At 36.2% G+C, this 13603-nt stretch overlaps 1 protein-coding gene across 1 annotated transcript in view; it reads right to left on the bottom strand.

Moving 5' to 3' along the window:
* Nucleotides 1-347: 347 nt before the first annotated feature.
* The window catches only part of GPATCH2 (G-patch domain containing 2), a 123836-nt gene continuing 110580 nt past the window's right edge, over nt 348-13603 (bottom strand). Inside the window, 1 exon segment of the mRNA XM_027739503.2 lies at nt 348-4054. Coding sequence (XP_027595304.2) covers nt 3885-4054 — 170 coding nt within the window. The 3' untranslated portion in view covers nt 348-3884.

The following is a 13603-nucleotide window of genomic DNA, read 5'->3' as shown; positions in this document are numbered from 1 at the left end:
TTTGAAGAGAAAGCACAAGGCCTTGTCACAGTTATCAAAGTATACACTTACTTAAGGAGTGAGGAGAACTTCTATTCAATGTCTTAGAATACCACAAGAAAAGTACTGCAAACATCTTAAATGAGGCATTTCCTGACATCGGTGTCACCTCTTCAGCTGGATAATAACCTAGAAAAGAAGTACTAGTGAAAAGGTATCTATAAGGTAGTGTAATAGCTTTAGCATAATATGCATCTGCTTGGTACATGATACTACCCACCTTAATTATATTTTCAGAAACAGCATGTTTTTGTACTCACCTGTGCAGTAACAACACAGTTTAAAGAAAAGAACATACAAAACTCATGAAGAATGGAGTTAATTTATTTTATTTCATCTTGCATTTGTGTTGTCAAAGCAAAGCATTCTATACATATTATTTAGCTATTTACTGCCACTCTACACCCATTATTGACCTAATTGCAGAAAGACAAATGCAGGGACAAACTTGTTAAAATGGGCATACTGATAATGCTTCTCTGACTTCAACAAATATTTATTTAGAAATAAGATACTGCTCATGGGTTTCTTTTATTAACAGTTAATGGCTCAATTCACAGAACTTTTGAGACACCATGGAACATGTAGCAAAACACAATGCAATAATAGGCAATGTCTCTTCTCTTCACTAGACATTCTTCAGAGGAAGAATATTGTGGTAACAGCTGAGCTACTGATTCAAATACCTAAATGGAAAGAATCTGGCAAGTGATGGATGGTAACTTTTAGATACAAGATGATCCCATATTTATTTATGTAGGCAAAACCCCTTCAGTGTCACAGACATAAAAGAATTACTATCTGAAAATACCTGTATGTATTTTAAAATAATGTGAGCCAGCTTTATAGCAGGTATCGTAGTATGATTGCAAGTTAGACATAGGAAAATCTGAAGAAAAAACCAGTAAATCCAAGTACTACGACCTGTTTCAAAGCCAGCTAACATTGGCCATAAAAAAGGAAAAAAACCCTACAATTAATTTTTGTTTTGTTTCTTAACACTAGTTTTTACTGTGCGAAATCACACTACTGGAGTATCTTTAAAGCCACTCCTGTGAGATGTGGAAAAGTGAAAAATGAAATGATAGTTTGAGTCAGAATGGAAATTTTACTGCACAAAAAATATCTCAAAACACTACAACAAAATATTTTAATCACTTAGTTTTACAGCTTCTAACAGATAAAGTGTACTGTCAGCTGTGGCATCTATTGATAATACCTGAGGAAAACAAAGTGTATCTATCTCTATATCAAAACCAGTTTGACTAATCTTAATGTCTAATAGCTTCTCACTAATAGAGTGATTTAAAACAAAAAGTTGTAAGATTTTCAATCTGACTAAATAGTTCTTCCATTATGACTGTTTAATAGACTGGCTGCTTCACTGTATCTGTATGAACAGATGAAAAAAGAGTTGAATAGGCTAAAGATATTTTCCCTCAACATATATCTATTATTTCCCTCTTATCTTTTAAAAACAGGAAACATTTACAAGTACTTTTGGAGCTGTAGACTTATTTCTTGAGGAACTACTGCTATGATAAATTGCACAGAAATACTTCAAAGTGTTATATGTGCCATACTTAGAACTTCCAGCCCAAGATATGCAGGTGTTGTAAGCAAAGCAAAACAACTGAATTTTAACACGGAATGAGTATTCCTTTACAGTTTTGCAAACAGAACTACAACAAACAGATCTTAAAAGATTCACTTTCCCAATTCAAACGCTGAAAATTATTTTAACGGATTTTTGATTGTGGTGTACAATAAAAAGAGGTCGTTAGAATTTGCTTGCTCTCGGTAGCACATGGCACTGACAGAACAGGTGCAGGCCACATAAAGGCATTATTGGAAATAATACTTATACAAGTGGGTACCTCTGCCAGCTGCAGAATTCCAGACTGTCGGCCCTTTGTGGCCTTGAAATTCTTTCAATATGGAATGTATTTAACCCAGTTCAGTTGTGCAAGAAATATTTGAAGTGGCAAACTCACATAATATTGTGCCCTAAAATCTTCCATTAAAAAGTGTATGTGTTGTTGTATAAATCCCAAGTCTGGTTAAAATTTCTTTAAAAAGTCAAACCACACAATCACAAAAAGTATTTAAACAGCAAAAAAGTCTTTCTAAAACTTAGAGAACATATGCATTGTGCATTCAACTATCATAAAAACAACATCAGGTACTAATCTTTCACTCTACACTATGGTGCATGGCAAAACAATGTTCCCAAACTGACAGTTATCACAGTGGAAAGTATGAACATTTCTTTTAAGGAAATTCATTTCTATAATGCTGCTACGCGTAATTTTCTTGCTGCTATTTCCTGGAAAAATGGGCGAAGCTGAGAGAAAAAAAAAAGTAATTAAAACATGTCTTAAAGTTAATCACTGTATTTCAGAGTCACATGAATGAAGTTGTGCTCTTTTTATCCTAAAGAAATATCTTTGCAAGCATCCAGAACTAAGTATTTTTCTCTGCAGTTTGGGAGCTGAGGAAGGGAGAGATCCTCCTCTTGGAGCAAAAAAAAGACTGGAGAATCAAATCCTGTTTCCTCTGCAGTCAGGGTAAATATTGCCAGCTACTACAGGCATGGGTGGTAAGAGGAGCATGATTTTCTTCTTAGTCCATCATAACAAAAGTTTCCTTCAACCCTATCATTTAATTTTAAAGTGGAATTTGTTTTATCCTGCAGACTAATAAGTACCCTAGGAGCTTGATTGGTTGGTGCTTAATGAAATTGCTTCTGCTGACATTAGATACATTAGGATACTGATTAAAACACTTAATGATCCCTCTTGATTTTAAATTGCTAGCTTAGATTTGTGAGATGCCATCAAAGTATCTTTTTCCTTCCTTTCCTCCATCCTAATCCTGCTTCTCCTTGCCCTTTTTCTGTTCATGATCCTTAAAGGTTGTGGCTCATTGGCAACAGCATGGTCACAAACCAAACCACGTTGAACACTGCATTGTTTAAAATACGCCAAACCCCACAATACAGACACTGAAAGACAGTCATCTTTGAAATACAATTTCCTGTTTCAAAGCTCAAACTATTCCTAAATGTGGCAACACTGAGAATTATTAACATAAAGGGAAATCCAAAGTCAGAGTAAACTTTTACTTTTTAAAATATTTTCTGAGAAAAGATAATCCTGTAAATGTAAAAACAAGTATAAAAGCATTACTTTTGAGCTTGAATGTGGAAGACAGTAATACACTGGCGGAAAATGATGCTGGAATGGTATTTCTCTGACAACAAAGCTGTTTTTCATGCTCTTATACAAAATTGCATACCATATCACCTTCCAGTGGGAAAAGTGTATATCTTATGGGCATAATGACAGCTTATCCTCAAATATTGTTAAACACTACAAATACCAGGTTTGGAAACTTTGCCTGAAGAGGGGAAAACCACAATAGCTGCAAAAAGTTCCACTTTCCTTGACAAATGTTATCAAGGCTCTTGAGATGAAATTGTACTTACAAAACAAAACTAAAACCTGCTGTGTCAGAAGCTTCTAGGAAAAAAAGTGAATAAACTGAATTTTATGCTTAATATAAACCTTAAGACCACAGAAAATAAAAAAGTAGAAGTTTTTGTACATTGTAGCACCATTGTAAAGTTAGACTCGAATGCCGGTTCTGCCACTGTGGCTGTACCTTGCAGCTGGTGTAGCCAGTGTGAAGCTCGTTGACTTCAGCGGTCTTTGAGAGAAAAATCACTGGATTTGCCCATCACAACAAATAATATATTTGCCATTTTTAACTTTTCTTTTTTTTTTTTTGTATTTTTAAAATGATTTTGAGCTTTATTTTTCTTGGGCAGCCAGAGTGCATTTCTGTCAGCTAAATCCAAGTCCGAGTCCTTTTGGTCTCTGGATGGCTCTTATGGGCTCTGCTATCCCTTTGCCGTCTGGTCCAAGGCCCGTGCCTGGGGTCCAGCCCATACTCTGAAGCATTCTGCTTCCAATGTTGTTTTCTGGGATTGGTTGGGTGTTTTCTCCTACAAACCCTGAGATTAAAGAAACACACAGCATTAATCAGCACTGCCTGCCACGAGGAGAAGAGCAGGATAATCTCCCATAAAGCTTTAAACCTTCTTATTCTCCTAATTCATCTAACAGGTTGCTAGAACAGGCTGTCTTTGCACATGTTGACCTCTTGAGTGCATATGATTCTAAATAATAAAGTCTTACGCTTTATTTTTAATTTATGGAAGACTCATTCAGTTTTTAAGTATGACAAGTTTTGTCACAGATCTTTTATATTCCACTACGGTGGATGTTACATCAGCCTCAAAGAACGTAAATCACCTGCACAAGTCTACCAATACACTGGTAAGATTACCTGAATTTCTAGTCCTATACAGTTACTAAGGAGAAACACATCATATTAACATGACCATCATTCCATTCTTAGCAATATTTATTGATGCTTAAGATCTCCTTCAAGAAAACCCAATAAAGAAGTTCTGATTAAACCATTACACCTGTTACAGAAACAGTACAGACAAGTGGTCACCTACTCTGAAATTCAGCTATATTTTTACTCAGTTTCTCTTTTACTGAACATTGTGAGATTTGATACATCCAAGTCTACTTTTGGTATTTTCAATGTTTTTAAGTGCTGTTTACACTTTTCTCTCCACAGCATCAAGATATCTGAGAAAAGCTGCACACATACTGCAGAAAAGAGTGTCAGCATTGCAAGTGTTAGTGTAACTGATTTATTTTTTTAATTACAGGTTCTTTTTTTCTCCATAAATGCATCATAAAAAAAAAAAGTGAGGTGAACATAACAAAGCTGTTTCTTCCCCTTCATCCAAATCCTCAAAACAGAGTTTGGAGATGATGTGTGGATAAGCCTTCCCATCTAAAACTATCTTGCATACTTATTTTAAGAATCTGCATTAAAAGTTATCAAGTTCCACCATGCAAACAATTTTAAAAAGGGGTGACGTTGTTGAACTAACACAAACAGTTGCATGCAGGCAGCTGGATTTTGTTTTCAGCATTATTCAACATCTCCATTCCTCTGACAACAGAACAAAAAACCCCTTCCATGTCCTCAGCTTCCAAAACTACCTGCTAATTTACCTACCTATTTATTCTGGCCTGCTAATTTTTGAAAAATACTGTAGACTATGGTTTTGGGTTTTTGAAGACTATAATGTCTTCAGTCAAGAATTTACCATTGACAAGCACCTGGATTTTCATTATATTAACTTACTAAACAAGAACATAAGAAAAGTTGAACATGAGCTTCTGAAAAGCCTCATTTATCAAACACACACAAAAAGCAAAGCCCCACAGTAGAAACCACATACACAGACAGAAATTAAAAACAAGAAGTGCACATTAAAAACCTCATGATGATTATGATGATGAACTTGCAGTACTCCAGCATTATCCACTATAGATTTGTTCATATTCAGTAAAACACTGGCTACATAAAAGGCAGACAGCTTTCCACTATCTCAGTTCCTGAGTCAAAGAAAAAAGGGAGTGCATTGAGAGAAGGCATCCTTTAATACTGGTTTGAAGCTATGCTTAATGCTAGGCTTAAAATAAAGGCTTTTAAGTCAGCAGACTCAAGTCCCCGAGAGGGTTCCTCTTGAACTGACCAGCACAAAATTCAATGTCCAAGACTTCCTTTCTTTTCAGGCCCCCACAGGCAGAGGCAATTTTTATACAGACGAGTCCCTGGCATACACAACACAGGCTTTGCAACCTTCCTAGTTCCTTTGCAATTTTCCAACTCAGAGAAAAGGGAAAGAAAAAAGGGTACTGTTCAACAAAAGTTATGGTAAGCCTCACAGGTAAAATCCTGGAAGTTCTGGTTCGGTTTTAGTGAGAAGGGATGATAAGAAACGAACCATCGTTCCAGTAAATGTCTGTGGAACAATTAAGGGGGAAACTTAAAGGGGAAGAAAGATCCACTAAGCAGGAAAGAGTGTATTTCATGACATCTGAAAACTGGAAACATTAAACCACTCATAATGTTGCTTAGGCAAAGGTAGCAATGCTGCTGGAATGGTATGCAAGGCATAGACTGACACAATGTAAACAGCTTTTTTGTTAGTCTATTAGGGGAAAAAACCTACAGACCTTTTCCTGTAACAGAGGTACCTTTCTGTATGAATTTCAATTCACAAGACAGCCAGAGAGGAACCTCACAAAGAAGATATATGAAAGAACAATCTGTACCCTGACATGTTATTTAGTAAACTGCTGTTTCTATTTTTGATACCTTTTGAAGTAGTTCAATTTTTTTTTTGTGACAGGATAATTGGAATAATTTGTTTTTGAAGACATTTAAGTACTTCTAGAATGTACACTGTAACTATTTTCCCCTCCACTGTACGTACTTTTCTATCTCCTGTTAAGAGCTGAAGCTCTCCCTCAGAGTTCTGTTTTACTCTTGTATGGCACTATATTAAAAAAAAAAAAAGAAAAAGAAAGAGAAGAAAAAAGAGAAACCACAATTAACTTGGCTTCGCAATCCACTTTTGGGTAAACAGTCAAACAACATACGCTGTCCAAAGAATAAAGTGTTTGAAGGCTTTGTATTGTGGCAAGAATAAGGCAAAACCATACCCCCAACCATTTTGCCTATATTACTAATTGACTAATTACTCCTTCTTGTAAATGAGGTGAATATGGATAGCTCTTATTTGAATTGTGAAAAATATTTAATATATGCAGACCATTCTGTTGCAGTATAGCAGCTGCTATATAAGTACTATCTATATCTGTCTTTAATATTCCTCCAATTTTCACCCATCATTTGAAAAATTTATCTGTAATGCAACATATTTTACTTAAATCCAAAGAATATGGATAGTGGTATTGCCCCCTTCCTCCATTTCATGAGCAATCAGCAATTGGGGAAAAAAAAAAACATTTGCATTGCTGATTGACTGTATGACGGGAGAGAGCTCTTAAAAATCATGCTACACTGTGTGCTATTCCCCTGACCCCCATTCCTGTGCTTTGGGCTTTTATTTTCTAATTAAAAGCAGTAATTGTCCTTGCAATATTCATCTTCAAGTTCAGTTTTTAATTCATGCCTATGGCACTTCTTGGACTAGCCAGTAGGGCCTGTTAGAGAGAACGGTCCAAGCACAGTGGCCTTGAAAACGGCTGTGCTACCTCTGGGACGTGTTCAGTCTTGACCCACCCAGGAGCAAGAGCAAAATCAACCCACTGCGTCGTCCCACAAAAAATAACTATGCAAAATCAGATTAAAAAAAAAAACTTGGAGGGACATTTTTCTAAGGTTATTGCTGTATGAGGTTTTCTAGGGTTCCAGGAGTTACAAGGAATTCTCTGCACTAGTAATTTGCAGAAATCTGCTGTGCAGAGCCTTTTCTTTCTGTAGACTGAAAATGTTTTTAGCAACCGTAACAACTGGTTCCTGATCTATTAGGTGAATGTTCTGCATGTAGAAGTGACTGCCATTACACAAGTAAGGAGGAACAGTAACTTCTTTGAAAAAACAACACTGTGAAATACCCTCACTTATGCTCCTTCTTTTTGTAATACTGCCAATTGAAAGAAAAAAAGGCCATCCTCAAACCTTTGTGTATATGAATAGACACACCTCAAGGTCTACATGTATGATGCATATGACCTTACATACACGGGACATGAAACCTATGAGGAGTAAGTGACAAAACTGGGAAGGGGAAAACAAAAAACTCATCACATTTGTTTAATTTTGGTATGATATTTATGATGGCATTAAAGGCAGGTTTCAATGAAAAATAAAGGTATGTAATTTTTTCTTAACAGCTGTTGAGACAGGTATGTCCTGGTTAAACAGTACACTAGCATTCAGTGCCATACCCTTGATTTTACAGTGATTGCCATGAATTAATTTAATTCCATCTGTAAGCTAAAATCAGATCAGAGGTCTAATGCTGCTGCAGGCTTCACATCTGTTTAATCATTTTTGGATACAGCAGCTTGCAAAAGTTCAGCTTTTAAATTTGCTTCATGTTTAAGAAACAATGTTACACCAGTGTACAACATTCTCATCAGGAATCAAATGAGCCTATGAACAGTTTTCATTTGACAGATCCATTTTATTTGCAAAATGCTTCTAAAAATTAAAAGCTCAACATTTAAGTTATCGTGCATTATAGAATAATAAAGGAACTGTGACCCCATAAACCACTATTGTGACAATATTTATTTGTATGGTCCAATTGCTGGATAAGACAAACATCAAGCATGTTTGGTTTATATTGGTCTGAATAAAATCAGAATACAGATAGGTTCAATCTTCAGACAACCCTTTTTAAGAAAATGTGGTTTGGTTCCCCCCTCCCCAGTTGGAAGAAACAAATGAAGGCATAGTGAAGGAATTTCGTCTCTGGCACTGAACTATTTTTGATGTTAAGAAAACGGGTTTTTAAACAGCTCTGAGAAAATGACACTGTACATAAATATAGTCTTGCCCTTTCATCTTTCTTTTATATGATTAAGACTTGTGAGCAGAACAGCAATGCCTTCGCAGAGCATACCACAACTATTATTTCCTCTTCTATCGCTCCCAGCAGCCTTAAATCCTTTAAATCCTTTCCTAGAAGGATCTCTTTTTTGCTTGGGTAATTTTTGCAATACATGGCCTGCTAACCCTTACCCCCTACCCTGGATCTCACTTATGTCTATCACAGCAGAGTCAGTCTTTCTACCTCAAATCTTCCAAGGAGCATTGTGGATGGTAATTCACTTGCGTAATTGGCTCAAGAGATGAAAATCTTGTATCTGCCTCTCTTAGCCACTAATCTATCCAGCTGACTGCAAGCCTAATTGGCAGCTTGTTTAGTAATTTGGCTCCTAAAGTGTTGTATTGATGTTGGATAAACAGCCAATGGAAGGAGAAACGATACATGCTGCTTCTCTTTAAAAGCCAGTGCACTTTCTCCCTCATTTTCTGAAAGCATTTAATATTTCATCTATTCTTTTTCTTTTCTGACTCCTATCACACAGATGAGCTCGGAACAGTAGGGATTGATCCTGATACACAAGACAATTTTACAAGGAATGCAATCAGAATAATATATTGCTGTAGTCTATCTTTTTATGCCAGCTCTAACTAGCAAAATGGGAATCAGACTGCCTAGATGTTTATGTTCTTAAAATTATTTTGGATAATTGTGCAGACAGCATCAGAGGCACAGCCAACACCCATACGGTAATTTTAAAAATCAGTACCTGCAGTGGTTTTCAAAATTCAGTATACTATGGCTGTATATGTAAAAAAGAAAACACCCCCCCCTAAACTAAAACAACTCAGCTATGAAAATGCTATGAAAATTTTTAGCTAGTATTTGAGATTGCATTATTATACCAGACTTTTACACATCACTCACACTCCGCTATCTAAGACTGTCTGAAGAATAACCCTAGAATGATTATAGTTCAGGTGAATCTGCTTGCATTGAATTTTATTCTAGCTAACAGAGAGATAAGAATAGCAGAAAGGACATAGCTATGATTTCAGCAGGTGCTGGAAACCTCCACATTTACCCTGCATCCATTTGTTAATATCTGCACTGCCATAGTTTCATTCCTACTGCCCCGTCACAAGGGGCATTAAAGGAACAGTCACATAATTGTGGCCTGGGTGAATGCACTCTTTCTTGCAGCATAGGCTCTAGATTTAAATCCATTTTCAACTCTCCTGAATATGTAAACATGAATTCACACACCCATGAAAACTGAGACAGTGAATTTTAGGTACAACTGGTTATCCAGTAACAGATCACTTGGAATTGGAGTTGCAGGTGCTCTTCTCTTTCCATTCTTTATTGGACTACACTGTGTGTGGAGTTAAAACATCATGCCCATTCAGTCTTTTATGACTACTAAAACTGGTTGGAAGAGTCAGTATCATTAGATTCCCATTTACCCCTCTGTAAGGGGAATCTCTTGAATACCCAATACTGACTTTTCACTTGGGTCCAAAGGAGGTCAGTTGTCTGTGATGACAAAAACACTGTCACTGGATGGCACTTTGGGAGAAGCACTCTCACTGAGGAACATTTCAGAGTTCTGTTCAAACCCCTCAAAATTCAGCAAAATTGATCCCGTCTCATGTGCATTCCCTGACTTTTAACAAAAGACTTGCAGCCTTACACTGAAACCCAGAGGGAAAGGATTTAAATCACATTAATATTGTGGAGTAAGCTGGAGAGCACAGTTATTGTTAATTTCAGCAGAATGATGGAGGATTAAGCTGATTATTAGGACTATGCACATCACTGTAGCTCTATCTGACCCTGACTCAAGTTGGGATGGATTGGCAGGATACTGGAGGTGAAGTTCCACTGCTATTTCCTGTTCTGTGTCTATGTGGTTGAAGTATTATCTTCAGTCAAATTATCTTAATTTAAAAATGAATATTAATTAATTATTTTTTACTATGGGCTAGGTAACCATTTGCCTATTTATTTATGCAAACAATGCTCACTGAGATGCCTCTGTCAGTAATGAAGGCATCAGAACATGAATCTTAGTTATTACATCAGCACTGGCAGTGTCAATATATAGGTTGAAAGGTAAACTCTTATAATCAATAAATCCAAATTTCCTCTCATTGTAGTGGAAATCCAAAGCAAAAATTTTCTTTGTGAAATCCAAAGTATGACAAGTATGTACAACAGGTTTTATCTAAAACTTTTAAACCAATTGCAAAGCTTTTACAGTATAGACGGAAACCAGAAATCCAAACTTACCTGCACTGGAAACCTGATCAATGAATTTCATTTTCTGACATCCTAAACAGGTATTTTTATTTCTCTGAAGTGCCAAAAACCTTCTGCATAAAGCTTCCTTATTCAAAAAGTAAATTATATGCTGAAAAACCTTCAAGAAAAGTGATTTTTGCACAAGCTATACCAGGGACTATCTACAGGAGTGCTCCCTATTCCCTCAGGAGAAAGAAAAACTAGTCACCATCGACTGAGAGGCTGTTGTGGAGACCTAGGATAGGTAATTATGTTGACTGAGGAAAAACTACACATATTTCCCCCTTGCACATTTTAACTCCCAAACCACCTGTGGTTAGCAAAAGTCCTTTGGTATTACCAACCTAAAACAGACTGACAGAAATATCAGGTACTTCTTCCATTAGTTGAGTTCTAGGAAAACTACAGGATGTACATTAGCCCATCTAAAAGAGGTGATGGTTCCAACAAACTGCAAATGAAATGGAGGTGGCTCGTCTCTGTGGGGAACCACTTTCTGATGATACCTGGCAGAGAATGTGCAGAACTTGCAGAGCACATAAGTGCCCTTGAGAATGAGTCTCCCTACTGGCACCTCTCAGTTTCATTCAAAGCTGTTCTCAAGGGTACAAATGTTTAATGAAACATACCTTTGGAAAGTGCAAAAAAATGCCTGGTTTAGCCTTTTTTTGCAGAAATTTCCTCCGCATTAAGGATGCTCTCATTGGTGATATTCTCTGTTAAGCTAGTTTATGATTCTTGAAAGTGAAGTAAAATAAAAAAAAAATCCATAAAATCATAGAATATCTTAAGCTGGAAGGAACCCAAGAGGATCATCAAGTTTAGCTCCCAGTGGAGGCAATTTGAATGCTTTCCACAACTAGAAACAGCTATCTTAGGAAAGACTCCCAGAGTAATTTGGGGAATTATTTTTTAAGCTTTCACTTTTCAGAAGACAACAGCACTTAGAAAAGGCAGGTACAGTCATCTTCTATCAACCTGAACATTTCTTCTTGACTTTATATGGCTGTGCATACAGCCTGCAGAATATTGTCTTATCTCTAGATCACGAGAAAACCATCAGGAATTTTCCAGTATAAACTGGTTCTTGTTGCATTGTGGGTCTTCTAAGGCTTGTTACTGAACTTTCTTCGTTATTCTGGTGTTGGTTATGTAAGAGGCCCTGCCTGAACCAGCCACCTCAAGCTCAACACGAAAATCCTTTTGCTTTGAAGGCAGTTTCCAACACTGCATGGCATTCTGCGATCTTTCAATTTTGTAACTACTTTAGTCAGACAATATGGTAGAAGAAACAAACAGAGAGAAGTCCCTAAAGTTTAATCTGTTGCAGAAACCAACCAAAGAAAAATGAGTGTCCATAGGCTGGATAACCAAGCAGGCATGATGTGTATGCCAGAAAGGACTTCGGCAGTAAGGATGAGAAATGTCAAAATGCAATAAGGGAAAGTGTTCACAACACATGCCAATGTTGTATTGACCTGTGACAAGGGATTTCTGCATGTGGAGCTATACATTTAGCAGACAGCAAAGCAGTGAAGCAAGTCAAAAAGAAAGTAGGCATATAATAGTTTATCTAGAGTTTCAGAAATTTACAGTCAGTTCATCCAAGTACCCAAAAATCTACCTTTCCTCTGCAACTATTTTGCTAAATTGACCTTCACCACAAACTTAGCCTCAGCCACCTCTGTTATCACACCGTAATCACAATCTTTTTCAAATCATCATTTTGGCACTGCAGATATTCAGGTCTGATTTTTAATCACTGACATATTAAGCATCAGCAAAATAGTTTGCTTAGCTGTTCCGCTGGCAATTTTTAAAAAGGAATGAAAACATGTACCCTTTTGATTACCTTGTTAAAGTGAGTCATGATGGCATTATAGCAGTGCTCAGTATTTCTGCTGTAATTAAGAATCTGTCATATTTTTCATTAAAACACATTCTTTAAAATGAGACTTTTAACTTGGTCATTTCAATCAGTACCAGCCTGAAGTGTAGCATGTGCATGCAACATGCCAACTAGATAAAGAAAATGACATCCGAAATTTGCTTTTGCAAAATGTAAATATTAAAGTGCCCATAACATTCACAGTAATTTATCTATTTTATATACACATTTTCTATATTTAAAGTACAAAATAGCTTTCTCTTTTTATAATTGGTTTTTGCAGGTTTTCAACACTACTCCAAACTGTAAAGCACACAATGTGACATCAGAGTAAAAAGAATGTTTTGAAATAAAAATAAATGGTTATTGACAAGGCATACAAGTGAAACTTGACTTTTTTTGTTCTGAATCACACTTTCTACAAACTGTAAATTAAGTTACTAGCATCCCCCAGACATAAAGCAGAATTTGATGATTTTTTCCAAAATTTAAGACTTAGAGGTTAGTTACTAAAAAAAAAAAATCTAAATAATATCAAGGATTTAACATGAGATGATAAAAAGAAAAGCTTGTACAGAAGAAGACAGTCAATTGGAAAGGAACTGAGGTAAATGCATATTCAGTGTATGGCATCTAATATTCTGTAGCACCTACTGGTTTGTTATGAGACTTAAACTAAATAATCTAAGACTGAAATTACTGTAAATATTCCCAATAAATGTGTTTCAAGTAGTAACAATACTTTGCAAAGCATGTCCTTTCTCTTGCATAAAAATTTTGTTGTTGTTTTGTTATTACTGACATTAAACTGGACCCAGTTCTGGTAGGGTTATTTCTACGACAATGGATTAGTTTGTCTAAGAGGTTTTTATAAAAACTTGAGAGCACTGCATTGCTGCAGTGGAATATATCAGGGT

The sequence above is a fragment of the Pipra filicauda genome, unplaced genomic scaffold, assembly GCF_003945595.2.
Source record: "Pipra filicauda isolate LSUMZ 115617 unplaced genomic scaffold, ASM394559v2 scaffold147_size4022426_pilon, whole genome shotgun sequence".
NCBI classification, from domain to species: Eukaryota; Metazoa; Chordata; class Aves; order Passeriformes; family Pipridae; genus Pipra; species Pipra filicauda.
The sequence above is the reverse complement of the archived record's forward strand: the minus strand, read 5'-3'. Positions and strand labels throughout refer to the sequence as shown.